The following is a 27,946-nucleotide window of genomic DNA, read 5'->3' on the forward strand; positions in this document are numbered from 1 at the left end:
GGGAAACAGAAGATCGACTAAATATGTGGAATTTATACAAAGACAAATATATAAACAAGCAAAATAAAACCGAACTAGAAAATGCATTTCCTGCTGAAAATGCGTGGGAATGCTGACATCCATCCATCCATCCATCCATCTGCAACCGCTTATCCCGTTAGGGGTCGCGGGGGGGCTGGAGCCGATCCCAGCCGACATTGGGCGAAGGCAGGGTACACCCTGGACAGGTCGCCAGTCCATCGCAGGGCTGACACATAGAGACAGACAACCATTCACGCTCACATTCACACCTACGGGCAATTTAGAGTCCACAATTAACCTAACCTGCATGTCTTTGGACTGTGGGAGGAAACCGGAGTACCCGGAGAAAACCCACGCTAACACGGGGAGAACATGCAAACTCCACACAGAAGGGTCCCAAGCCGGATTCGAACCTGCAACCCTCTAGCTGTGAGGCGCCAGTGCTAACCACTGCACCACCGTGGGAATGCTGACAGCTGAAATTTATTGCAAAGCATTGCTGAAAATGCAGAAATGTGAAATGACTTGCCTAAAAATGTTGAAGCTCAAATGCATTGCACTGCACTGCTGTACCTAGAAGATGAAATGTACAACTGGTAGAGTTGGAAGCTGAACTGCATTAGCTAAAGAAGCTAAGAGCTGAAATACATTGCTAGAAAAGCTGGAAGCTAAACTGTAATACTGCCAAAAGTGGTAAATTTGAATTTTCCTGAACAGGCGGAAAGAAGAAATGCTTTGTATGTATATCAGACAGATGAACTGCATTGCTAAACACAAACAGAGACAGAGAGAGAGAGAGAGAAGTATTTGGGTGAAATAAACCTTTAAAATCTATAAATTGTTACACAGAAAGTGGTATTTGTGTGGAAAGTAGCAGTAGGAGTTGTAGTTATAGTAGTAGTAGTAGTAGTAGTAGTAGCAAAAGGAGAAGGAGTAGTAGTAGTAGTAGTAGTAGTTGAGACAGTAGGAACAGCTGCAGGATTAGTAGTAATAGTAGCAGTAGTGGTAGCAGTAACATCACTGGTAGTAGTAGCAGTAACAGTAGTAGTAATAGTAGTAGTGGTAAAAGTAGTAGTGGTAGTAGTATTAGTAGCAAAAGCAGTAGTAGTAGTAGTAGTAACAATAGTAGTAGTAATCGTAGTGGTAGTAGTAGTAGTAGTAGTAGTAGTAGTAGTAGTAGCAGAAGGAGCAGCAGCTGTAGTATTAGTAGTAGAATCAGTAGGAACAGAAGCAGTAGTAGTAGTAGTAGCAGTAGCAGCAGCAACAGTAGTAGTATTAGTAATAGTTGTAGTAGTAGTAGCAGCTAGAACTTTTAAAACTGTAAGTCATTAAACAAACTATAGTAGATAGAGTTAATCTATAGAGATTTTATTTTGAAATAAATTCTTGTCTTGAGTTCCCTGTTAAGATACAGTTGCCTTCTGTGTGTGTGTGTGAGTGCGGTGTGTGTGTGTGTGGGTGTGTGGGTTAGTCAGCCTGCTCTGATTTTTTAGACATTGTTTAGACTTTTTTTTCAGACATTTTTTTAGGGTCTTTTTTTCCAACATTTTTCAAACTTTTTTGTTTCAGGCATTTTTCAGTCTTTTTTTCCAGCATTTTTCAAACTTCTTTTTTCAGACATTGTTTTCAGATATTTTTCAGACTTTTCTTAGGACATTTTTCAGAATTTCTTTTTGTTTTTACCTTTTTCAGATATTGTTTAGACCTTTTTTCCAGCATTTTTCAAACTTTTTTTCCGACATTTTTCAGATTTTTGTTTTACGGTCATTCTTTCAGACTTTTGTTTTCCAACATTTTTCAAACTTTTTTTTTATAGTCTTATTTTCCAACATTTTTTCAAAAAAAAATTTCAGTCTTTTTTTTCCAACATAATTCAAACTTTTTTTTTTTTGACTTTTTTTTCAGACATTTTTCAAAAAAAAATGTCAGTCTTTTTTCCAGAAGTTTTCCAGACTTTTTTTTTTAACGGCCATTTTTTCAGACTTTTGTTTTCCAACAATTTTCAAACTTTTTTTAGGTTCTTTTTCAGACATTCTTCTTTCTTTTTCTTTTTTTTCTTTTTTTTACCTTTTTCAGACATTGTTTAGACTTTATTTCCCAACATTTGTCAAACTTTTTTTCAGACATTTTTTCCAGACTTTTTTCAAACTTTTTGTTTTCGGGCATTTTTTAGACTTTATTTTCAAACATTTTTCAAACTTTTATTTAGACATTTTTTTCAGACATTTTTAGACTTTTTTCCAGACATTTTTCAGACTAACGATGATGTTACACACTCTAGCCCTTAACGACCCACGCAATACACACCCATTATAAAATCTGAAATGGTCTGAAAATATATATATATAAAATATATGCTGAATCAGCATTCCCACAATTATCAATTAATGTCACATTTTTATCAATTAATGGCTACATTTTTATTAAAAATTATTTTTGCTGCATTTAATGACATTTATTTATTTATTCATTTTGGCAGGTTCCGTCCTCCATATAACACATCTTAATAGAAATTTAATAGAAAGAACGAGTCTCAATTAATTGTAAATCTTAATTCTAAATACTATAACACTGGATATTTATTCAAAGACCTATCAATCAGTTTAGGACAGGGGTCAGCAACCTTTACTATCTAAAGAGCCATTGTAGGCAAAAAAAAAAAATCTGTCTGGAGCCGCAAAAACATTATACAGCTTACACACAGTTTAAGGTTTAACTATACAGTGTATAAGTCTAATGCAGTGAGGGCCAAAATGCTAATTTAATTTCCTTTATTAAATCAAATTAGTTAATTCTGAGGGTTAAATGAAAATTTAGAAAACAAGTCAATCAAACCAGTGAGTTCAGTACAGGAAACTGTCAGGTAAACTAATGTTTAAAACTACATGTTTAAATAATTTATAAAAATGTAAAGAGGATGTCATTTTTTTCTTAATAACATACAAATATTTGACATATAAAAACAGACACTTGTCAGGATTTAGTAGAGATATACATTTTAATTACAGAATTTAAATGGCATGTTACACCTGCATGTGCAAAACTGAGTTGGTGCCATTTTCAAAAAGGAGGAAAAACAAAAAACATCACATAACATATTCTCTACAATTTGTATTGACTTTGACAGTTAAGTAAATTCACAACAAAGATTTAGATCAAATAAACAAATTTCCAGAAAATCAACAAGGGAAAACGTAAATTATATATATATACACTATAATCACTGTAGTGATTGCTAAATGATGAATAAAAGAGATCATGTAACACCTTTTATAGTTCCAAACATCCAAATATGTAACCGTTACTGACTTTATGATGAAACTCTGCTTGTTTCTGATGAAGTATTATCTTGTCTTCTTATACACATTGATTTGTCAGCTAAGCTCCACTGCAGTGGTTTGTAAAACTGCAGATGTTTCACTGGTCCAGCGTTACCTTTTCACATTTAAAAAAAAAAAAAAAGTAAGGGCCCCAAAAACACTGGTCGAAACACCCTTAAAAAGAGTCAGCAGTTGAAGTCGGGATCAATCAGAAACGGAGCCTTGAGAACTTTGTGTGGAACTTCTTGATGGTTTCTGTTGAAGCTTCTGGTAATGTTTCTGAAAAATGAAAAAGACAAACAACGTGAGGACCAACTGTGCGTATAAGTGTGTTTACTGTTGTGTATGTGTTTGTGTGTACCTGCAGGTTGTCGTAGTGTCCCTGGCTGCTGCAGTGGAGGTCCTTGGTGGTGCTCTCGTTCAGGCAGAAAACAGAGCAGAGGTTACAGAAAGACCCTAATTTGGGCACCATAAACTCCTGACCTGAAGAGGGAGAGACAGTGAAACAGGAGGAAAATGTGACAAAACATTTGCGTTGTGTCGTTTTTAAATAAAATGGAAGTGTGTGTGTGTGTGTCTCACCGAGGGGGTTTTCAGGTTTGAACGGCGGCAGTTTGACGTGGGAAGCGACACAAGGAGACTGGGAACGAGATCGCTTTGCTTCAGGTCCGACAAGCTCCCTCTTCCGTTTACTCACAACTAAAGAAGAGAAGGAACGAACAATATATATAAATCATTTAAGCCCAGACAATCATACATTAATATTGTAAAAATATGTTTTCTCTATGCACGCTGCAATGTACATAGAGCCAAAACAATTAATCACTTTGTCGATTGTCAGAAATTATTTATCTGCAACAATTTTTTGTCATATTTCAAGCACAAAATTACACAAAATCACTAACTCCACCTTAAATGTGAGAATTTGCTGCTTTGCTTCTTTGTTTAGTTGAAGTCATCAACTTGAATGTATTTTCTACTTTGGAGAGAATTTTCCAAAGGCAATCGCAATGATGCACGGTACGAATCAATCGTACCTAATATGGAAATGGTCTCAGTCCATCATTCTTTCAGCTCTCTGTACCTTTAATGTCCGTCCTGCTCCATCCGTCCTTCTCCTCCTCTCCTTCCTCCACACATCCCTCCAGTGTCCGGTTCACAGAGGCCCCCGGTTGCAGTTCCTGCCCAGCAGAGGAAGCATCGATGTCGGCTTGGATCGCTGCTTCCACCTCTGTCTTCTGGATCTCCGGCTGGCCATCGCTTGACAGCGTAGACGGATCTTTGTCCAGAGACGAGGAGGCATCGAGTGGAGTTGGAGGCAGTAAATCAGTGCCAGCTGGTTCCCTTTCTTCTTCAGTCACTTTTTTCCCTCTGGTAGATTTTCTCACTGTGGTAAAAGACAATGAATTGGTTTATCACACGAGGGAAAAAGAAACTGCAAAATAATACTCTTAATTAACTAAGAGTTTGGCCCCAAGCTGAAGACTCTGCAGCTGGTATTCAGGCAACGGCAGAAGTGCGACAGGCAGAAATGCCTCACAGGTTTCAATATCAACCTGTCACCAAACTAAGCTTTCTGAGAAACCACTCAGAATAGAGCGGTTGGGAGTCCAGGAAAGATTGGCAGCGGGGTGGACTGCAACTAGGGTGGGTGGGCTAGTTACACTTCCCACAAGCCTAGTTTCTGGCCAAACCCAACTACAATCACGGAAAAGAAAAGACAGCGATCCTCCATGAGGTGGGATGGAAGAAGGACCAACCAGGACAGATTTCACGGTAATGAACGGAACGGCAATGGCAAATGAGAGATTGTCAGGTCTTGCATTTGTGGTTGGATGAAGACAAAAACTCTCAGAGGCTTCACAGTACAACAACAGAAGATGTGTCCCTGAGATGACCAAAGGCAACCTTGCACTGCCTAGTGTTGGATTTATTATGAACAAAAGTGCTTGCAATGACCTGCAATAACCTGACTGTTGGATTTGTTGTGAATGGAGTGATTGCGAGGAAAGGGAGGAGGCAGGTGCTGTTCTTTTTGCAAGGTCAAGAAGAGGAAGGAGTCAGAAGGAGATAACAAAGAAGAAGATATGCAGCAAAAACATCACGTGCCATAATCTCATGAATATTACTATTGTGTAAACCATGAATAGGCTGGATCAGGGATAGCTCGGGGTTCAGACTTCGCGAACTGACCCATGCACTGTATGTTGTCAGGGACACGTTGATTGGATCCAGATATCTGTAAACTCTTTTATTTTACTTATGCAACATTGATTGTTCGGAATAAATTGAATCATTATGCTTTAACTCATCTGTTTGGAAATTCTCTTTGTCACACAAGATTAACCAACACGTAACTGGGCCTTGACCTCTTGGAGGTAGAAGGCCAGTTCCTTCACTAGGCAGATGAGACAAGAAGGGCACAAAGCCAGGTTGAGCCCTGACCCTAACCACTGCCCACAGGTTTCACCACCAAACTTAGTTTCATGCTTTAGAGCTTCGACATTGGATAACAGTGAAGCCAAGGATTAACGTTAATGTCAAAATTATAAATTTTTCATTTTTGAGTCTCTGGAAATTAGATTTTTGGGTAATGATATGCATAAAAGAATGTATATAATGAATAAATGTGTGTTTGTGTGTTACCAGGGGTCTGTCTGGTTCTCTTCTTGGGTCGTCCTCTTGTCCTGGTTTTTACCGCTTCCTTTTCCTCCTCCTCTCCCACCTCGTCTACTGTCACAAAGTCCACACTTTCCTCTAAAACTGGACAAAAAAATAAGAAGAGTATTAAGCGCCGTTGGAAGTTTTAATGTTTTTACTGTTATTATTTACACCTTGATTTTCCTGCATGTCTGCTGTGAAAAGGGTCTACTGCTTTGAAATTACTCAATTAGTTAAATGGAGACAATCAATAGTTGTCGTGTGGGTTTAATGCAAATATATACAGTATATAATAATATATGTGTTGAGGGAACACATACCTGTGTCATCATCGTGTTTGCGTTTGGCAGAGCTTGAGGTTTTCTCAGCTTGCTCTTCGTGTGGTTTCTCTTCCTCATCAGCGCCAGCTTCATCTAAAGTCACAAAAGTCTAAAAACAGACACCAGACAACTTTAGCATCTGTTCAGCTGTTTTACAGTGCTTCACCGTAATTTCCCCATGGAAGGAAATTAAACTCCTATATGTTTGAATGACCTTTACCTCCGAGTTTAAGAAGTCCACTGTTTCATTCTCCTGGCTGGGTGGGCGGGTCTCCAGCGGGATTTGCTCGGCCTTTCCGTCCTCCTCTTTTTCTACGAACTCATCCAGAGTGACGAGTGTCTGCAGGTCACCCTTCGTGATATCCCCATCCTGCTCTCGGCTCTCCGGCGCTCTTTCCTCTACGGCCTCATCTGCTCCCACCTCATCCAGAGTCTCCATCTCCTTGGGGTCTACCTCCACCATCTCCTTGGGGTCTACCTCCACCGTCTCCTTGGGGTCTACGCTCACTTCGTCCAAATTCACCAGGGTGCTCGTTGGGTCGTCTTTTTCAGCTGATTTTTGTTCGATCTCCCTTTCAAGTATGGCAGTATCGCTTTGGGATTTAGCTGTTGATTTGCTAACGACAACTTTTTCAGACACCCCCTCAACTGTGGTACCACATGTTGGTATGTCTTCTTTTTCAGGTGATGCTTCTTCTTTTGTAGGAGTTTCATCTTTTGTCTTGTCCTCTGTGGCTGTCAGCTTTTCTTGAGCTTGAACGTCTTCCAGGGAATCTATGATCTGATACCTAGGCTCTTCCTCCTCATCCTCATTTTTGGGAGATCCTGTAAGAGATCCACTTTTCTTTGTTTGCTGGTCATCTTTTTGAGTATTTTTCTCGGTGGGGGGCTGAACGTCAGATTCAAGAATCTGATATGTTGCCTCTTCCTCATCAGCTACTTTTTCGAATTTTACGCTGTCTTTCTGAGTTGTTTTAACGGCTTTCTTTGGTCTTCCCCTTTTTCTTTTTCTTTTTGTAGCGGGCCGATCATCCTGAACAACCTCGTCCTCCACAGAGTCCAATACTTCAGACGTAGCATGCTCCTCACGTAGCCCCCTTACACCGTTGTCACTCGTCTTTGATGGTGTGCTCTCTTTTGGAAGGGTTTTCTCCTCTTTCTCTGGTGTTTTTTCCCGGTTTTGTTCCTGTGACTCTCTGGCAGGAGTGTGCCTCCTTCTTGGTGGTGTTTCTTCTTTTTTTGTTTTCTCATTTGAAGCATCTTTCTTAGTTGTTCTCTCCCTTTTTCCCCTGGTAGATCTTGTCGTGAAGGTCGGTTCATCATTGGCAGTTTCGTCCTCCAGTGCCTCTTCTGGTTTTTCAGATGCTTCTGTGAGATTCAAGGTCATTTTATCCTGTTTCTTTCCTCTTGCACTCCTTCTTCTACCAGTTATCTCTGTGTTGGCAGCATCTTGAACCGGTTTGTCTTCAACAGAATCTTCTATCTTATACACTGTCTCCTCAGTGACCTCTTTGTCTTTTTTAGAAAGTCCTTCGTTGGTGTCCATCTTCGTCCGTGTTTCATATTTTTTAACCATCCTGTCCTGTTCCTCTGGTGATTTCTCCATCTTTTCACTTTTGGAAGCTCTGGTTGTGGGGCCAGTCCTCTTTGATGTACCATCATCTTTTCTAGCAGTCGCTTGTCCTCTAATGTTTCTTTTACCCTTGTTGCCAGTCTCTGAATCTGTCTCTGTAGTCGTTGGCTGATCTTCCACAGAATCATTTACCTGATAGGTGTCTTCCTCCGTGGGCCTAATGTCCTCTTTAGATGTCTGGTCACTGGGAGTTTTGAGGTTCTGGGTGTCATCTTCTGTTGAAGTTTGACCATCAATTGAATCCAATATCTCAAAGGTTTCTTGTTCAGTAACATCACTGTCAGGATCTTTTAACGTTTCTTTGTTGTTGGGGTCTTGAGGAGGCTGGTCTTCATTAGGGATTCGGCTACCAGTATTTTCCACATCTTTGGAGGCATTGCAGGACTCTGCAGGAAGCATTTTGACTGTGACCTCTTCCACTTTTCTGTTCTTCCCATTTGTCTCATGGTCTTTACCTACTGAAGCTTTATCAGATTTGTCCCCTGCTGAAATTGCGTCTGCCTCAGACAGTTTCTTTCCTGTGGAACCGTCATCTTGGACCAGGTGACTGTCCTCTTGACCTGTAGCTGCTTGGTCTTCGGTAACACTGTCCAACACTTGGAAAGAACTGTCCATTTCCATTTCACTGTTCTCCTCAGGGCGGGCTTTGCCTTCATCGTTGACACTGTCCAAAACCTGAAAGCTTTCCTCATGCAAAGTCTGGCCTCCCTCGGGTCCAGTTAGCTGGGCTTCAGAGCTGCCGTCTTGAACCCCAACATCCATCAGTTTATCCGTTTGATCAAGTGAATCAAGGGTTTGGTATTTTTCATCGTTGTCGTCGGTATGTGTGTCAACATCATCTTCTTTCCCTTCCTCTTTGGTTTTCTTCCGGTCTTTGCATGTGTTGACATTAAAATCAGTCTCCAGACTCTGGGCTTGGCTCAACTGTACCCCATGTCCCTGTAGAGGTGGATGCATCTCTGATGATGTTTCTGTTTTTGTCTCTGACTCAACAGTTTTTGCAGCAATGTCTTCTGCTGACACTCTGTGGTCAGACTTTGCCACTGCGCTCTCTGTGTCTTTTGCTTCTTCTCTAAGTGGCTCAGAATGAGTCTCCATTGATGCCTTTACAGTTGTTGTCGATGTTATCCTTTCCTTTTGACGTGCAGCGGAGGATGAGCGGGTACTACAACGGGGGGATGCAGTATTTGATGCTTTGGCTGGGGATTTTGTCTTGCTGTGTTGTGTTTTCTGACCAAGGGAAGAAGGGGTTTCAGTAGACGGCGGAGAACAAGAGGAGGAGGCCTTACCGACACTGGCAGAGGCCGAGGGTTTGGTAGGGGATTTGGTGGGCTCAGATGAGTCCTTGGACTCGTCTGGTGACACAGAGCTAGAAGAGCTTGAGCCTTTATTCAACATGGATGAAGAGGATGAGGAAGAGGCTGAGCTCTTAGAGTCTTTTGAAGACCTCATTGAGATCCGTTTGCCAGCGGACGACACATCTGAGCTTTGCCTTTCGCTGCTCGCTCTGGGGGAATGCTTGGATGAAGAGGAGCTATGAGGTTCGGGGCTTGTGTCTCCCATGTCATCACCAACTTCGTCAACAGTGACAAAGTCATCCATGCTAAACTTTTGACAGTCGTCTGACGAAGCGACGTCATCTGTAACATCATCCTGACCCTGGATGGAGAACAAAGAAGGAATCAAACATTGAAAGAGAGAATAAGTTGGCTTATTAATCAAGATAAATAAATGCAACTAAATAAATGGTTGACCCATCATTTAATGTCTATTGGGTTTTACGAGACCTGAGGTGATGTTGTGTTTTCCTGTTTGGTCTCATTTTGTGACACTAATTTCATGAATTAACACATTTATAGCAACTTAAAGCTCGACTCTACATTTTGGCACTGACAAAAGATACTATTGCCAAATGTAAATGTTGAGTAAGATTTAAAGCCAGGCCTCACCTCTTGGTCCTCACTCTGGGATGTGCTCTCCTGGGTGAGCCTGTGGTTGTGAACTGCTGCCTTGAGGGCCTGGAAAATGGCCGTATTGATCTGAGGAAGTTCTGCAAGGTTTTCTTCAGGCGTGAGCGCTGTGGCTGAGGGGATAGGACTGGAAGCAGCTGGGACTGTGTTCCCACCGCTGACGGCAGAGGTTGAGGTCACATCAGCCGTAGAGCTCAAAGTAGTTAGTGACCCCTCTTCCTCCTTTACTTCTGCTTTCTCTACATCCTCATTTGCCTCTGGACCAACAGTGGAGTCCATGGCGATCTCAGTTCCTGGTTTCTCGCCGTCCTCCTTCATTGCTACGTCACTTGCGGCGGTAGTACTTGGTTCTGCTGTGATGGGCTCAGAAATGGTTGATCCACCAGGACCACTGGTTTGCAGAGAAGGTTGTGACCCATTATCCGACAGTTCAGAAACGGGAGGCTGGGTTTGACAAATCACAGCCGGGGGCTTGGCTTTGACATAGATGGTGTCTGGTCCAAAGTTTATTGTGATCTCACTAGAATCTTGTAGACGCTGTTTTAGGCTCTTCACACTGAAATTACAAACAAAAAGGATTGTCAGTCACAAATGAAAGCAGGGTTGTTCTCACAAAATGGCGAAATATAGTACTTTATTTACAATGATTTAAAATGCACTTTACAGTCATCACATTGATTATTGTCATGCTTTGGCAACTAAAACATGTTTTGTCTCTCTTAACTTGACAAGAATCGATTACAAAGTGATATATACTCACGGCTCTACACGTTGAACTTTTCTCCTGGAGAGACAAAAAAAAGCAGGACTTGGTCAGTTTAGGTGTGAAAATGGTGGAATAAAATATAAAAATAATATACAGATGCAATGTAAAGACTGTGTGGGGAAAACAGAGATTTGAGTAATTATGAAACTAATTTAACCCCATTTCATACCCCTAATTTTTAAAAGGACACATGCTTACCAAGCTTCACGCTTTTCAGTACAGTCCGGTGTGAAAGTGTTGTATCTCTCCACCACCTTGGTTACACTGCTGGAGTCAGACATCTCAATGCATATCTGAGGTAGAACAACAGTCATGGACAAAGAGAGAAAAGACAGAGAGGAGGGAGAGATGATGGAAGAGACAAAAGCAACAAGGCATAAGAATCATAGAAATATCTCCCGACCTCCCGTAACCACACACTTTTATTTACAAATGTTGCTGTCTACGGAAGGAAAGAAAACATTAAGACCTGTGCAAATGAAATGTAAGACTATTTTTTGGAGGGAACGAAATTCAATACTTTTTAAGACTTTTTAAGACTCAAGACTCAAGACTGGTAGATATCCTGACATGGCGGTTCTCTCACTACTTAAATGTGAAAAGTGCAGATGTTTGTGTCTCGTACCCTGTTGGCGAGCGGCAGAAAGCTGACAAAGGTCGCGATGGACGCCACCATTTCCATGACCACATTGATGACGCACAGAGACGTCTCAGAAATCTCCACGCACAGCAACCGCTCCTCCAGAGACTTTGGCTCTGGAACTCCCTGAAGAGCAAGAAATAGAAGAAAGACGAAGAGCTGCTTTCACTTGACAGAAGATTTACATAAGTTAATAATGGTAAATGGATGGACTTGCACTCATATAGCGCTTTTCAGGTCTTCCGACCACTCAAAGCGCGTCAGCATTCACCCATTCACACACACATATTCATACACAGATGGCAGAGGCTGCCATGCAAGGTGCTAACCTGACCAGCAGGATCTAATCTAAATGCTGGCAAATCCTTCGTGAGCAATCCGCAGTTCGGTATCTTGCCGAAGGACACTTCTGCATGTGACCGGAGGACCCGCCGAAATTCCGGTTGGTCGACGACCTGCTCTACCTCTGGGCCACAGTCGCTGTCATGACTCTCAGCGTTGCTCAACTTCATCAGAGTTGTGTACATCATCTCCTGAGAAAAGATTACAAGTCACAGATTGTCACGGATGTTGTCAAAACACATTTTAAATTATATCTAAACATTTTGTATTTCACACTTTCAACACTTTTTCTCCAAATGGCCCAATTTGTGTGCATAGATCTCCTCTAACAACAACACAAGAGCATGGTATTATTTCATCCTGAAATTTCTACAGAGGGAATTATTAGCAGTAAAACCAGTTAATAAACTGAAGACAACATAACAGATAGAAATTCCTCTTGATTCCTGTCTACTTCTGTGACATGATCTTTCTATCCCGTCCTGATCCTGACACAGTGTTACAGTCCAGAGTGCACCCTGTGGTGTCTTTCCCAGTGTCCATACCTCACAGGATTCAGGACGCATGTCTTCCAAGACGAAGTGAACACTGAGCACGCAGCCTTTGACAATAACTGGATGTTTGATGTGATCTTGGACAAAATCGCAGCACGCAGTCCAATCGTCGAAAAACACAAAGGCCTGGAGTTGAAGAGAGGAAAGTTAGGAAAGTAAAAACAATTATATTCCAACAAAACAGCTCAATTTATTAATAAAACTGCAATTACAAAATTGTTTGTCCCTTTAACAGTCTGTCTACTCCTTACCCTCTTCTGCAGCGGTAAGACCGTCACGTTGTAGTACAGGGAGTGAAGGTTCTGTTTGGGGAAATACCGCCAGACCAGCTTGGCCACGTCCTCATGCTTGTAATTGCCAAATCCTGGCAAACCAGTCAACATGATTGTGGGGGACGTGGAACAGCAATCACTGGCCCTCTAGAAAACACAACGTTCAAAGCCCAAAGTTTAATTAATGCGTTGACGCTGATTCAACTTTATGGTGCATTTTGATGTCGGATCACATTTTTAGACGAGCAAAACTATTTTTTGGGCCCAGACTTTTTTATGTTTGGAAAACAATAAAAGCGGTAACCTCCTCCTACCTCCGCAGAGACTCAAATGAAGCAAATCTATTTAACAATCGTAAAAAAAAAAAACTTGCGATACATAGGTGAATCGATTTTTCCCCCAACCCTATAGGGACGTTTAACTGAAATGGACTTACCTCAATGTCGTTCAGTCCTCCCAATGTCAGGAAATCTTGGGAAATAAAAGTGAACATAAGTTCATAAGTTTCCTTAAATCTTCGTTGACAAATCATGGTAATTTTATGAATTATTACAGTAAATATATTACATATTGATCCTTTAAATGGTGAATTTGGCAGTATAAAAGTATTACATTTAATTTAAACCAAGTAGTTAACTCGTTACAATGACTATGTAAGAAAGTCTCTCTTACCTGGGTAGGTGAAACAACTAAACCCGATGGGAAACAGGAAGGGATTAGTTCTCATCGTAACCCAAAATGGTCCAACGGTGAGTAGCGGAACGTCATCTCCTATTAGTCGGGATAATGATTTAGATTACTTTCATTTTTATATTAAATGTTATATTATTTTTCCATACTGAAAACCTAAAACAGAGACTTACGTTCCGTTAGACAGGCTGGTATTGTGTCCAGTGTGTGCAGCCTGTGGACTTCATGGCCAGGAGCTTGTTTCAGGATACTGTACCAAACTCCGATTCGATCAGCATCGAGAATGGACTCGACTTCTATGAATACCTGGAACACACACACACGCACGCACACACACACACACACACACACACACACACACACGACAGGTAAGACTAACGGAAAGTCTTTTTTCTTTAAAGCCAATTCAAACAAACATACTTGTATGTGTTTGTTTATACCTTGTTAAGGACAGGCAGAAAGTTCCTGAGAGGCTGACAAAGGATTTTGTTCAAAGCTTCTCTGAGCTCCTTGGCCTCGCTCGGGGAAATGTTCTTGATGAAGATTATTTTCAATCCATCATCAACCACCGGCTGCATCAAGATCAGGAGGTGAACATCCAAAACCAAAAAGTTAACAAGAGGACAGAGAGAGACACACAACCGCTCTGCATTGTTGCAATAAATGAATATTGCACAGTTTTTCAAAGTAAAACACAAATTACATTAAAATTGGAGTTTCATGTACTCCCTCACTGTTCAATGCATCTGAACGCACAAAGTTATATTTAACTATTAACTCTATTTTAAAGTCCAAGTCTACCTTGGAAAATTGTGATGCATTACTTTTACCAAGTGTGTGTGTGTGTGTGTGTGTGTGTGTGTGTGTGTGTGTATTACTTACAAAATGCATCAGCTTCATCAGAGATTTATAAAACCCAAGCTAAAAACAGAAACATCACAATAGGCATGGTTAAAATCCACAATACTCACCCAATGTCAAAACACGCCAGACTCAGTGTGTCTTTGTATACAAAAACTATAAATTGATTATGTCCTGGATACTATTACTTTAAACTAGAGCTGTCGATCGATTAAAATATTTAAATCGCAATTAATCGCACACTTTTTATGTGTTTAAAATGTACCTTAAAGGGAGATTTGTCAAATATTTAATACTCTTATCAACATGGGAGTGGGAAAATATGCTGCTTTATGCAAATGTATGTATATATCAATCAATAAAAACAGTGTTGTGTCCGTGCTTACCGGCGTCATGGTTATGCCGCTGGCTACTGCTTGCAAACGGAGTTTAGACCCTTTGAAAATAATACCCTTCGTTTCGGAGGCTTTCAAAGTGTCCATCGTACTCTCAAATGTTCGCATCATGACGAAGGCCTGAGATGAAAAAACAGAGACAAAAATGTATTACTACTTTTATTTACTTGTTCTAAGTACTTTTCCAACAGAAATTCACTTCTTTCAGTGTGGTTAAAATCAGTCTCATATAGGCACCAATAGAGTATATATATATATATATATATATAACAATAAGTATGCAAATATCTCTTGATAAATGATCTAAAGGATGTTCAAATGCAAGTTAGAGTTAGGTGTGATTTCACGAATTAACTTTAAAAAAAATGTAAATGTTGCATAAGTCGTTTTGAAAATAGAAAAATAAATAAATTGTGCAAGGTAAAAACCACAGACCATTCGTCTCAGAATATGATCAAAGAAAGCAACGGCAGAGATATGGAATTAATAAACCAAAACGGCTACAGATTTATAACCATGCCTACCATGCGCGTCTGAGGAACAACATAGATGCTGTCCTCTATATGTTGAAACCCAAATGGCATGAGCAGTTTGGCAAGGTCATCCTCTGTGTAGCAGCCATCGTGATACTCCGGCAGGTTGACTATGAACAGCTGCTTCTGACCATGCTTGTCCTGAGAACGTGAGAACAGATAAAAACAAATCTGTTCAAAATATATCTTAAAGGGAGATTTGACCAGTATTTAATACTCTTCTCAACATGGGAGGGGACAAATATGCTGCTTTATGCAAATGTATGTATATATTTATTATTGGAAATCAATTACAGAACAGATAAGAAATGGACAATCATGCGATTAATCGTGATTAAATATTTGAAATCGATTCACAGGCCTAATTTTAAGACTTTTCAAGACCCGCAGATTCCTCTTACAATACTGCGTTCCATAACCATTTATATACAAAACAAAACTTACTATTTGCGAGAAGCAGGTGCTCCTTATGTAGAATGCTGCGAAAGAGAGACAAAGAAAATGTAAAACAAAAGAGAGAATGACAGTTAACATTATGATCACAGGCATTTTTTCTTGGATTTCTTACCAATGTTGGATTCAAGCAGGTGCTTTTCTACCGTCTCCCCAACAGTCGGACCCGTTTGTGTCTTAACTGCAGCAGGACCTTCAAAAGATCACATATAATTGAGATCCAAACCTAAAAATAACCCTATGTAAACAAAATGTTATACAAATTCAAATCTGAGTATATATTCGTGAACGACGTCTTTTGTAGTAACCAATGTCCTTGGGGTTGAGACCAACAGACACACTGGGTACGTCAGAAAGCATGGAGGGACACACTAACACATTGTTGGTGTTGGTCTTTTTATGGGATTTGATGACAATACCAATAATAAAACTGGAGGGGAAACCGGAGAGCGCAGACCTCCACCAAGGCCAATCATCTATGATATGCAAATCTGCAAGCACAACCACTATATACACCGATCAGTCATAACATTAGGTCAGCGTGGGCACCCTGACCGGTCTGCGGCTACGCAGCCCCATACGCAACAAACTGCGATGCACTGTGTGTTCCGACATCTTCCTATCAGAACCAGCATTAACTTTTTCAGCAATTTGAGCTCCAGTATCTCTTCTATTGGATCAGACAACACGGGTCAGCCTTCGCTCCCCACGTGCATCAATGAGCCTCGGGTCTGACCCTGTCGCCGGTTCACTGGTTTTCCTTCCTTGGACCACTTTTGGTAGATCCTGACCACTGCAGACCGGGAACATTCCACAAGAGCTGCAGTTCTGGAGATGCTCTGACCCAGTCGTCTAGCCGTCACAATTTGGCCCTTGTCAAAGTCGCTCACATCCTTACGCTGGCCCATTTTTTCTGCTTCCAACACAAACTTCAAAGTTCAAAAATGTTCACTTGCTGTCTAATATATCCCACCCACTGCCAGGTGCCATTCTAACCAGATAATCAATGTTATTCACTTCACCTGTCAGTGGTCTTAATGTTATGGCTGATCGGTGTATATGTCTGGAAATATTTCCAAAACTATTAGAAGTATGTCAAAATATGGTTGTGTCCAGCTGAAGCCTCATAATCTCTGTTGTGCATTTATTCTGCATGAAGTTTGAGAAGCTACATGTGTAGGCTACCCCAGAGGATTACTGGTACCCTCACTACTGAACTTTACAACCATCGACTAGATTTTAAGATGTATGTCATTTATTCCGCCAAAGCCAAACGCTTTCTTGTGCAATGTTTACGAAAGTGAAAAATAATTTGGGTATCCGCCTCAAGATCCGCTGCAACATTTAATGGGTTCTTCCTTGGCCCATGCTACATCCTTCCACCAAGTTTCATGAAAATCGGGCCATTAGGTTTTCCGTACTCCCGTTAACAAACCTAACCGAAAACCTCCTTGGCGGAGGTAATATTGCCAAACAAACACCACAGGCCACATTTTAACATACTTTGCCATCCATCTATTAAAAAGGTCTCCAACATACCTTTCCTCCTCCTTTTTTTCTTCACCCCTCCACCTGGCAGTTCTGCCTCCACAGCGGTTCCAGTTGAGCTTCCTGCAGCCTGCTGTTGCATGTGTGAAGCCCCCGTCTTGGTCTCCAGTCCTTGTGTAGTGGACTCTGGTTCTGACAAGATGCTTTGCTGGAAGTGTGGTAAAGCAACTGTACTGTTTGGTGGATGGCTCTCATTGGATTTGACTGCTGAATTTTCTGGTACAGCCTCTGTAGTTGTTGGTTTTTCTGCCACTTCAGCTCCCATTTCCCCAACCTTCATTGGTTCAGCGTCTTCGGCGTTATTGGCTTCGTCATGTTCTGCCTGTTGGTTAGGTTAAAAAACTGTCACATTTGCTTTTTCAACAACCTTGGCTGTGCTTTTCGGCACAGCTTCTTGAACCTTGGTTTCAGATTCTTTAAGCTTGGAATTTTGCTCGTTAGAAACAGTCTCCTGTAAAAAAACGAATCTGATTATTGACAGTGTGACCACACTACAGCAGACAAACGTTAATATGTACATTTCCCAGTGACAGAGAAAGAAAGACAAAAAGTGTAATACCTTTTCTCTGACAACAGTGATTGCCACTCCTTTCGCATCTAGGCTTTTTACGCTCTTCATTTTCTGTGCGTCTTCCTCTTTCTCGAAACAGACGATTGCCTACATGTGCACACACACAAACGCACATTTCTTTGCATTACAACAACCGTCAGGACCATCTACTCACTACATTCACACACAAAACATGAACAGCTCACTGCTACATGTCTAACTGTCCAAATCTTTAATTTGAAAGGTGTTTCCAAGACAAGTTTAGGAATTGTAGCATTTATGCACCTGTTCTAGCAGTTATCCAGAATTCATAGAACCATAGTTACATTCATAACTCTCGTTTTCACCTTTTCAGTCAGTGTGTCATCACGTCATCAAGTACTTTGCCAGGTGTTTATATGTATGTCCGATGTCAGATTGTCAAGGGAAAACTTAACCAACTGCACTATATTTTGCATACTATGAAAAGGCAAAGCATTAGCAAATATAGGCCTGGGTATCAAAAACACATCACGCTCTCTATACATACCTCCATTCTGGACCGAAACAGTACAACTGACTTGGTTTTTCCAAAGTGCTCCACTGCAGCCAACACATCATTGTGAGAGACATAACTATGAATCCCATTTAGTTTCACCATGGTTGGGGGTAAAGAATTTTCAGACTGAGCAAAGAGAGAGAAATATAGTGTTGGTCAACGGACAACTGAAACTGTCTGTATTCTAAAAATGGTTAGAAAGAGAAAAATCAAGTCCTTGTGGAAGAACTTGCCTCGCTGGTCTTTGCTTTAGAGGCCTTTTTAGCTAACTCCCTCTTTGCTGTAGAGGAGACTGATGCGGAAGAGGCAGGAGAAGAGGAGGAGGCTGATGAGGACTTCATCTTGGCTAGCTCGGCTAGTAAGGCAGGAGTCAGAGTTTTAACCACAGCCTCCAGGTCAGACTGGTTCGACAGAGACTTGACAGCTAGAAGGACGAAGACGAAAAGAGTGTCAGACAAAATTGTAGCGATTTGGTAATTGCAAAGTCTCATACCGAGTGAAAGGTCGTATAAGTGATCACAGCTTTCTTGTTTGTTACTTAATAAGCTGTTGCCATATTTTCTCTGGGTGGGGTAAGAAGCACTGCTTCTTCTGAAGAGGCAAGCAAAAAGTGAATACAATTTTTAAACATTCATAAAACTTTTCGGTAACGATGACTGACAGTCTTTAATCTTTAGTTGCAGCACTAAACGGCAATCTTAAAAAGGTCTCTGGTCACCTTCATTCAACATCTCACTACTGTAGAGGTGTAGTGAGCAGTAGAGAGTGCAAGTACTGAATATTATATACAAAACCACAAGAAATAACAGTTTGTGTTGGTGGCATACACTTGTATATAGCGCTTTAATGGACGTAGGTACGTTCATGGTCTTAAGTCCTCAAACCTGCTGTTTCCAGTATTTTCTTAGCCAGCCTCTCTGCACTGCTCGACTTCTTTCGTTGAGGCGATCGTCTCTGATCACTCCTCCTTGCTGGCGACCGTCTCTTGCCACTCCTACATGATGGCGATCGTCTCTCGTCACTACTCCTTGATGCCGATCGTCTCTCGTTACTATTCCTTGATGATGATCGTCTCTGACGGAGCCTCCTTGGAGATGATCGTCTCTCACGGCTCCTCCTTGGAGATGATCGTCTCTGATCGCTCCTCCATGGTGGCGATCGTCTGTCATCACTACTCCTTGATGGCGATCGTCTATCGTTTCTCCTCCTTGGTGAAGTCCTTTTCTTGTCTCTCCACCTAGGTGAAGATCGTCTCTCAGGGCTCTTTGAAGGTGACTGATAGCGGGTGGAGGTAGGGCGGTCATACCATGGGGAGCGAGAACGAGACCTACAGATGAAGTACAGATGAAATCTACTGATAACCTAAAAAAAACATTTCACAGCAAGTCTAGATTTCTCAAGGGGTTGACTGACAAATCCAAAGAGGCTAAAATGCAGATGCAGATATTTTAAATGTTTTGCAGGAACATACTTGGTAATTTCACAATCTGGTAGTGAGTGGAATCTCTATTGTTCACCCGTTATTGCTCATATCAGAATGTATGTGTCACAGACCTGCGACTGCGTTTCTCCTGTCTACCCTCTGAGCCGTGGTGGCGACGGGGGCTGGGTGAGCGGGAACGGGAGCGGCTTCCATGCCTGGCTTTCTGACGATGCTGGGAAGTCTGTGAAGAAGTTGAGGGCTCGTCATCTTTACCTGCAGCACTGAAGAGAGCAATGGACAAGAAAAGCATGATGAACGATAGGAGAGACAATTTTGCCAAAATCAGCAGGGTTCTGGTTCACAACTGTGAGTGTGGTTGCAACAATTTGAACACTAAAGCCTGGCAGACACTGTACGGATGGATTCGGAAGGCGGCCCTTAAGGACGCAACCATCTTTATTGGAATTGTCCAGACATAACCTGATGGTTCTGTGGCATTCCACGTTGTGGCCGTGCAGAAAGACCAATTAAAACATGTATTGTGAGTTGACACAACATACAATAAAATTGCACAGTGTCTGCCCAGCTAATTAAACTTACCTGGGATCAAGTGCGATCTCACCATCCCACTCTGGGTATCTGTGGGGAAAAAAACAATTCAAACACACCTATTAAAACAAAGAGGCCACGTTTTGACAAGATCTTTATAGAGAAAAGTAAAAAAGACTGACCGTGTACGGAGTAATTTGCAATTCTCAAGATGAATGTAGGTGTTCTGGTGGGAGATCCAATCCTAGTAGTCAGAACAACAAACGCAGCATTAAGAAAGGCCTCATTAAACTGCTACCAGCTTCAATATCTCAACTGGCATTTTTGTGATTGTCTGACAACCGATTATTCTTATTCAACATTACAGCATCTTTAAATCTTCAGCCAACAGCAGCCATCCAAATAACAGGAACAACCTTGAGTCCAAGAGCGGAGTGCACACATTAGCCAACAGTACATAAAAATTCTAAAAGTGTTTAAATTAGGGATGCACCAATACCACTTTTTTACAGACCGAGTACAAGTACTTACATTTGGGTACTCGCCGATACCGAGTACCGATACGAGTACTTCTCTATGCCAAAAGACCCTCGTTAACAGCCAGCTGGAGGGTGTGAGTGACACACGGCAGGCTAGGGAGTCCCGCATATGAGGCAGTGTGTCGCGACCGGCTCTAGGTTGGCTTGGAAAGGCTCAGGGCGTAGGTGGCTCGCAGGCGCAGCTTTACAGTGCTCCCAGCCCGGACCTCGCCGCACCGTGGACAAAGCTCGCTGGGGCCCCCTACTCGGGGTGCGACTGTTGACCGGGGCAGACTGTCCTCAGTGCGCCCCACCGCGTCGTGCCGCCAGGGTGGGGCTCGGCCCACGTAAAAGGCGCCAGGGGTCTGTAGCGTCAACGGCAACCAACCCGACCCGTCTTGAAATACGGACCAAGGAGTCTAACGCACACGCGAGTCAGAGGGTGCAAGCAAAACCCTGTGACGCAATGAAGGTGAGAGCCGGTGTGCGCCAGCTGAGGTGGGATCCCTGCCCAGCGGGGTCGAGCGCACCACCGGCCCATCTCGCCCGCACTGTTGGGGAGGTGGAGCGTGAGGACCCGAAAGATGATGACGAGAGGTTAACGTCATGCCGCCGTAAAGTGGTATCGGTGCCGTTGTATCGGAGCCGTTTTGTGAGTACCTGATACTGGTATCGGTGCAGCCCTAGTTTAAATCATGGCTTTCAGTATGAGCCAAAGAGTAGTGACGGATAAATGTGGAAGCAGTAGCATATGGACAAAATTATTAAAGACATTAAATCTTTTATAAATTTGGCAACTCTTTCTTTTATAATTACAGATGACTTTTGTCAACTTGAGTTCAAGGGCAACAAGTCTTTCGTGAAATATAACAAATACAGCAGTGCCAGTAACAAACAACCAAAATAAGGATTTCTTCTTGGGTTCATGATGTCTGGTTCTTCAGTCTTGTGTGGTATCAGAAAGTTTCCTGAGGTCTGTTGAAGGTCATCTCAGCAGAGGTCACTATCAGGTATGGATCAGGACCAAAACGCACAAGCTGAGACATCTGGAGTAGGCAGGAAGATGTACAAATTGGGGAGAGGAGGAGGCTGGTGTGTCTTTTTTTTTTTAATTAGACAAAATGTGAATTGCGGTGTCTCAAAGGGACAGATGGTCAAAGACGATCTTGGTAAAATGTGGTTGATGGAGTGTGAAGCTGGTGACTTTGGATTTATGGTATTTGTAGTAAGCGGAATTCCGTTTTGGGACAAAAAAATATACCTACTGTTAGATGAATTAAATTAAGAAAATGCATTACGGATAGCTCCAAATTATACATTCACTAAAAACTGTTTCGAAAAATTCAAACTGAATAGACACTGTGGGACAATAGCCAAAACAACAGAGAAAAAAGGGAAAGCCATCTTCCACGTCCAGTCCTGGTTCTCTCGTACCTCCCTTCCCTCCAGCAATACGGCCTGGGCCTCCAGCAGCAAAAAGGATTGAAAGTATCGCCTTTGGACTTTTTTCAAAGTCAAACCCGTCAGGACTTCCCCACAACATAAAGAATTTAACAATTTAAATTGGTATTTCACAATCAAAAACAAAAAACATTTTAGATATTAAAATAAAGAGTTTAAAAACAGGAGAATAAACAGAATGTAGATTTCCACTCACCTTCATTCGAGTACATTCTTTGTTACACAGACAACAGGTATGTGGAAAGATTCTCGGAGTGGCCGCCGCATAGTCATGCATCATGGCCGCCGTTGGCTGACCCTTGGAGACTGCCACGTTTGCCAAATGCCTGGGGGAACTGGACAGCATCAGATGATTGAGGTTCATCAGGCCTGGGATTGGCTGAGGCTGAGGCAATCGAATAACAATGGGGTGAAGACCACCAAGACGTTGCATGGGACCAGTGATGTTGGGGATGTGAGAAGCAGGAGGAACTGATTGCGCAGTAGAAAAAACTGGAGGCCACATGGCCTGCCCCGTCTGTGATACTGGCTGTATCGGTGCCTGCTGCTGCATCTGCTGTTGCTGCTGCATCTGCTGCTGCTGCTGCATCTGCTGCTGCTGCTGCATCTGCTGCTGCTGCTGCATCTGCTGCCTTGATTGTTGCTCCTTCTGCTCCTTCTGCTTCTTATGCTCCTTCTTCTCTTTCTTCTCCTTCTGCAGCTGCTGCTTCTGTATCTGCTCCTTCTGCAGCATCTGCTCCTTCTGCAGCTGCTGCTCTTTCTGCATATTCTCCTTCTGCAGCTGCTGCTCTTTCTGCATCTTCTCCTTCTGCAGCTGCTGCTCTTTCTGCATCTTCTCCTTCTGCAGCTGCTGCTCTTTCTGCATCTTCTCCTTCTGCAGCAGCTGCTCTTTCTGCATCTGCTCCTTGTGCAGTATCTGCTTCTGCATTTGCTCCTTCTGCAGCAGCTGCTTCTGCATCTGCTCCTTCTGCATATGCTGCATCATCATCAGCTGCTGTGTCTGCTGCTTTTTCATCTGCTCAGCTACGGTTGACCCTTGTCCTGGAGTTTTACTATGAACCTTAGTACCACTGGCGTCATCACTGCCAGTGAGCACAGGGCCAGGTCGGCTGGGATGCACACCATGGTACAGAGTGGAGGATGGTTGGGTTTTCGACGTTGACTGGCGATCTGCCTCTGGTTCTTTCAGAGGTACGGGTTTGGAGGCTTCAGACTTGAGAACTCTGATGTCTGTGTCTTCCTTTGGCAGAGAGAAGAAAGAGCTGAGGATTGATTTGAAATTCTGGTTTGGTTGGGTCTGCATTTGTTTAGTCTGATCATTGCTTGGGGGAGCCACAGAGCTCAGTACTGAACTGTACGAAGAGCTGAGACTGGAAACAGAACTCCCCTGGTCACGTGAAGAACCAAAGGCACTGCTTTTCACCTCTGTTGTAGTTTTCTGTAGTGGTCCTTGACTGTTTCTGTTACTGTCATAAGTGTTCATTAGCAGCATACTCCCACCACTGTTAGCTCTACTGCCACTGGTCCTTCCAATCTCATCCCTAATCCCTCCAGTATATTTGCCAGTATGTCCATAGTCAATCACTCTACTCGGCTGGACAACGGACGATGACATTTCCTCCTGGTGCATCCTCACCCCTCCAGAACTACTCAAACTGTGACTGTCCATTCCACTCACACTTCTGGCGGGTTGGGGTTTGGGGCAGAGTTTTGACTGAACTACAGTTGCAGCTTTCTTAGCCTTCTCCATCCGGATTTGCCGCAAGATGAACGGCAGGTTAGCAGGGGTGATCTGGTCTTCAGGGAAGGAGATGAGATGTTCCAAGTCGTCTTTTTCAAGTCCAAAGTGCAGAAGAATGTTAGAAGCTGATTCAGAGGTGTACTTGGGTCGACTGGACTCCGTAGGGGCCGCAGGTTTGTCTGGAACTGGATAGTCAAAATTGCTTAACCCTGGAATGGACTGTATATCACGTTCTCTTTCACTGGGGGCATTAAACCTACCGTCACCACCGCTTGCATAGTTAGACGAAGCAGATGATGAATAAAATCTAGAGGGGTCATCTGCAGTGGGCCTTGTGTAGTTTGATGACCAGTCCAAGGAGCTACTGCCACTTTCAACACCCGAGTGTCTATGTCCTAGAGAGGCAGAGCTTGAGGACCTTGGGTAGGAGACCATCCCTGTGCCTGAGGAGAGAAACTCATCTCTTCGAGTGCTGGTAAAGTGAGCGCTCTGGTCTATGGGCTGATGCATTGGTTTGCCAAGAAACCTCACCTCCTCTCTGGCTCTGCTAATATGCATGTCTACAGACCTCTCAATATTCTTGTCTATTACGGACCTACTTTGTTCAGGCCTGTAGCTCATCGACTGAGGCAGCAGCGAAGGGTGCATTCCCCCAGAGTTGGCAGGAGGCACAGAAGAAGCTGCAGAAGAACTGAAGTTGGAACCAGGTTCAAGGCGAGAAGATGCCCTCCGAGAGTCCCTCTCTGCCTGTGTACTGGAGAGTCCATACTGCCCCTGGGTGGAACTTTGGTCCCCAGAGGCATAGGGGTTATACAGGGGATGGGACATGGTGTTTGCAATCTTCAGAAGGTCAGGGATTGGTATTAATGATGGGTCCAAGTAGGGGGCTCATTAGGGACTCTGGAGCAGGATACGGGGCACAATGCTCCGATAGCAATGAAAAGCTGAAAAGTTAAAAAACAAAGGATAGGGTTATTGAATGGGACTGGATGTCAGCTTCTTGGATGGGTAAAATCCATTATCTGGATGGTTTCGTCATGAGTCGTCCACTCTGGTGCTGTCGGACACATTTCGTCTATTTCACTTCCAGGTCTTAACTAGCCAGAAAGAACAGAGGAGGTAAAGGCAACAAAGCATAGATGAAGAGAGAAAACAACAGGTTAACAGTAAACGTGTAGAACAGACACAAACAATTTTATAGGGTTGGGAACCGAAACCCGGTTTCCAAGTTGGAACTGAATCCAAAATGCCAAGAACTGGGTACCCGTAAAAAAAAAACATAAAAACTTTTGTGAGCAGTGGCCTGTTCGGGCAACTGGCTGATTGTGTTTAATGGCCCGACATACATGAACCTTACGGTTATTTTTTATTATCTTCATTTCATTTCATTATCATTTTGTACTGATTTTGGCGGTCCCTACAGAAAAAAGCGGTAGTGTTTCCGAGCACCAGAGTCCCTTTAGAAAACCATTTTTTTTTACTGCAGCAGGGTCTGACCGCACAGTCTTGGTTCTGGTTCTGGCAGCAGTACGGCCTGGGCCTCCAGCAGCGTGATGTCGGTGTTGGCTCCAATCGGGGATCGGTGGAGCAGCAAGGCGAAGCTCTGCTCCTGGCCATAGGAGGAGCCGCTTCTGCCGACACTGAGCTCTCCACCTCCCGAGCTCCGACTGCCAGGAAGCCAGATCTGGATCTGTCCACGATGGTCGCTGCCGGAGGCCCCGCTGAAGGAGTTTCTAATGAACCTGCATGATTTTTGCAACGTTAACACAACAACCGGTCGAGCAGAGTGCAGCAGCATGTCAGACCGCCGCATCGTAGTGCCGCGGATCCGCCGTGGGTCCGTCCTGCCCGTACAGCGGCGGCAGCAAGGCCCAAGTTCTGCCGAAAATTGTCCACTAGTTAAACGATCACGGAAGGCGTCGTTCTCTCGAACGGATATGCTGTTCAGACTCAGACTATGTAGAGCGAGCACGAGCCCGAGCAACAGGACGCTGACTTTCGTTGACTTAAAGGGACTGTTTGTAAGAATCAGAAATGCTTGTTAACAGCAGGCAGACAGATGAGCAGAGACTCCGGCCCTGGAGACCAAAGCTACGGTCTCCTCCGCGTCCAACACTGTTTAACAGACGGGCTTCACTAGATATAACTTTGAGGTTTTGATGCTTCCGTGTAGTTTGTGTTGGAGTCTGAGTCTGAACAGCGTAGCCACACGTCTCTTCCTCTGTTTACTTCCTCTATAAACAGTTCATGATGGCCCCGTTAACTATTTTACCGCTGATAGCGGTGGCAACCAACAGTCTCTGCGTTGTGTTTGTTAGTACACCAACGGCTGACAGTTAACGTTTCACTCCAACGAACCACAGACAGCTCCGATGTCCATTCAACATATATTTATCTTGCTTACAAGCACTTCGGGACACACATTCACCTGGGAGATACAAGCCCGGTCTGACTTGTTCCCCCCAGTGATGAGCTTTTATAGCTCCATCGTTACCATGGATACCGTAGTAGTATTAAATTCTAAATACAAAATAACTGCATACAAATATGAAAATAACACAAATATGTACACCTAACGATTATCAAATAAAGGTAAAATTACTAAAACTATGATTAGTAACAAGAGTAACAATTTATCAAAGCTTAAATTATGTATCTAATGTAACATGCAAGAGGCATATGTTACACGCGCATGGGACACCGACCCGGATTGATTTATACATGTAAGAAGTTACAAACAGTCCCTTTAACGGCCACAGGTGTCGCTGTTAACAAACATTTCTGATTCTTACATAGAGTGTGTTCCAATCCACGTACTTCCTGAAGTACACTTCAATGTAGTGCACTGTGTGCAGTCTGTACTTACTTGAGTAGTGCCTGAATTTCAGCGGGGTAGGGTCGTCTCAAATCAAATACTCTGCGCCGCACTTACCGGAAATGACGATCGCAACATTTCACCGCGGCTCGCTACCCGCTAAAATATCGTCTTCTTCTTCTGGGTTTTACGGCAGCTGGCATCCTTTGTGTTGCACTGCTGCCTCCTTCAGGTTTTACCCGTCAAAATATCTGCCTGCTTTGTTGATCGAGAATACACAGAAAATGAAATTCAAAGTGGAAATTACGTTTCCAACGTCGTCGTCTACGATGTGTCCTCCTGTTGGCTGAAAATGCACCGGTATGTTTACGTATTGTATTGTTTTATTCTGTTATCTACATATGTTTGAATAGTGGTTATGGTCCGGCCCCTTCTGCTACGTAGCCAAGATGGCAACAATTGAGTGTGAAAAGTGTCCAGCGTTACACACTCAACGATTTGACCGTTTTGAGTACAACATCCGGGTACTTTGAGTGCACTGCATTTTGCCATACTTCACAGTGTGAACGCACTTATGCACTCAAAATAGTAAGTGTAAGTACGGAAGTACGCGGATTGGAACACACTGTGAGTCTGAACAGCGTAGCCACACGCGAGCGCGCATGGCACACCGACCTGCAATGATTTATACCTATAAGAAGTTACTAACAGTCCCTTTAACGGCCACAGATGTTGCTGTCAACAAGACATTTCTGATTCTTACAAACAAACAGTCCCTTTAAAGCTTCCTGACTTCAACCAAGAAGAAGACAGCTGGTGGCTGGTTGGGGGTGTTTAGCAGAACCTTTAACAACTATAACTGCGTCACATCAACACATAACAGATATACTTTGTACGTTAATGACGTAACTGGGTTGGAGGTCTACATGGTGGTGGAGCCGTTTGATACCAACTGCAGGCCTGAAGCTCTGAAGTTAGCTGACTTTAAGGTTGATTACACTGCAATTTTTACATAAAATACAAAAGCAAACCTTTAAAAGTGTTGTCAAACAGCTTTGTCTCCGTTTATTTATAACATTTGTGTTGCCTACCTTCTGTTATTCCTGAATATCTCGCATTATTTGAGGTGTCCGGTCACATCTTCGGGCTGTTCGCAGAACAGGAAGCGAAGAAGAGACTTCCGGTTTCGGTGTAAAGCCTTCAAAGTAAAAGCGCGAACGTTAGAAGATGAGCTGAGATTTTTTTTTTTTTTATCTTTTTCTTTTTTTAATACTTTATTTAAAAAATATTTTATAATCTAAAATAAATTATAAATTGTACAACAAATAAAATGTTAGGAAAGGAAAAGAAAAGATTAATGATAATAAAAAAA

The 27,946-nt window shown here is 42.8% G+C and overlaps 1 protein-coding gene across 3 annotated transcripts; it reads right to left on the reverse strand.

Annotated features, from left to right (window-relative positions):
- Positions 1 to 3,000: 3,000 nt before the first annotated feature.
- Positions 3,001 to 27,772, reverse strand: LOC141761036 (uncharacterized). Of its 3 annotated transcripts, none has more exons than XM_074624221.1 (34): positions 27,666 to 27,772; positions 22,215 to 24,703; positions 20,222 to 20,283; positions 20,091 to 20,129; positions 19,622 to 19,771; positions 18,952 to 19,394; positions 18,301 to 18,491; positions 18,059 to 18,193; positions 17,539 to 17,637; positions 16,971 to 17,301; positions 15,547 to 15,624; positions 15,423 to 15,457; positions 14,970 to 15,119; positions 14,437 to 14,565; positions 14,072 to 14,110; positions 13,630 to 13,761; positions 13,363 to 13,495; positions 13,172 to 13,270; positions 12,936 to 12,970; positions 12,479 to 12,646; positions 12,219 to 12,353; positions 11,661 to 11,864; positions 11,317 to 11,457; positions 10,890 to 10,984; positions 10,686 to 10,709; positions 9,905 to 10,481; positions 9,128 to 9,614; positions 6,543 to 8,599; positions 6,323 to 6,431; positions 5,988 to 6,104; positions 4,426 to 4,728; positions 3,924 to 4,040; positions 3,703 to 3,824; positions 3,001 to 3,620 (listed from the first exon to the last, which is right to left on the reverse strand). In XM_074624221.1, exons 2-34 carry the CDS (start codon positions 24,585 to 24,587, stop codon positions 3,546 to 3,548), a joined length of 9,384 nt encoding a protein of 3,127 aa, XP_074480322.1. In that variant the 5' UTR covers positions 24,588 to 24,703; positions 27,666 to 27,772; the 3' UTR covers positions 3,001 to 3,545. The 3 variants fall into 3 exon arrangements, with proteins under 3 accessions (XP_074480322.1, XP_074480324.1, XP_074480323.1); XM_074624223.1 differs by having other exon boundaries at positions 22,215 to 25,501; positions 27,666 to 27,714; XM_074624222.1 differs by lacking the exon at positions 27,666 to 27,772 and having other exon boundaries at positions 22,215 to 26,298.
- Between the last annotated feature and the right edge of the window lie 174 nt (positions 27,773 to 27,946).

The sequence above is a fragment of the Sebastes fasciatus genome, chromosome 22 (assembly GCF_043250625.1).
Source record: "Sebastes fasciatus isolate fSebFas1 chromosome 22, fSebFas1.pri, whole genome shotgun sequence".
In the NCBI taxonomy this organism is placed as follows: Eukaryota; Metazoa; Chordata; class Actinopteri; order Perciformes; family Sebastidae; genus Sebastes; species Sebastes fasciatus.

Coding starts and splice junctions, on each gene's coding strand:
- LOC141761036 (XM_074624221.1), bottom strand. CDS start 24,587: ATGTCCCATCCCCTGTATAACCCCTATGCCTCTGGGGACCAAAGTTCC. Junction 20,284..22,214: donor AAGAATGTACTCGAATGAAG/GTGAGTGGAAAT, acceptor TCTGACTACTAG/GATTGGATCTCCCACCAGAA. Junction 19,772..20,090: donor GAGATCGCACTTGATCCCAG/GTAAGTTTAATT, acceptor TGCTCTCTTCAG/TGCTGCAGGTAAAGATGACG.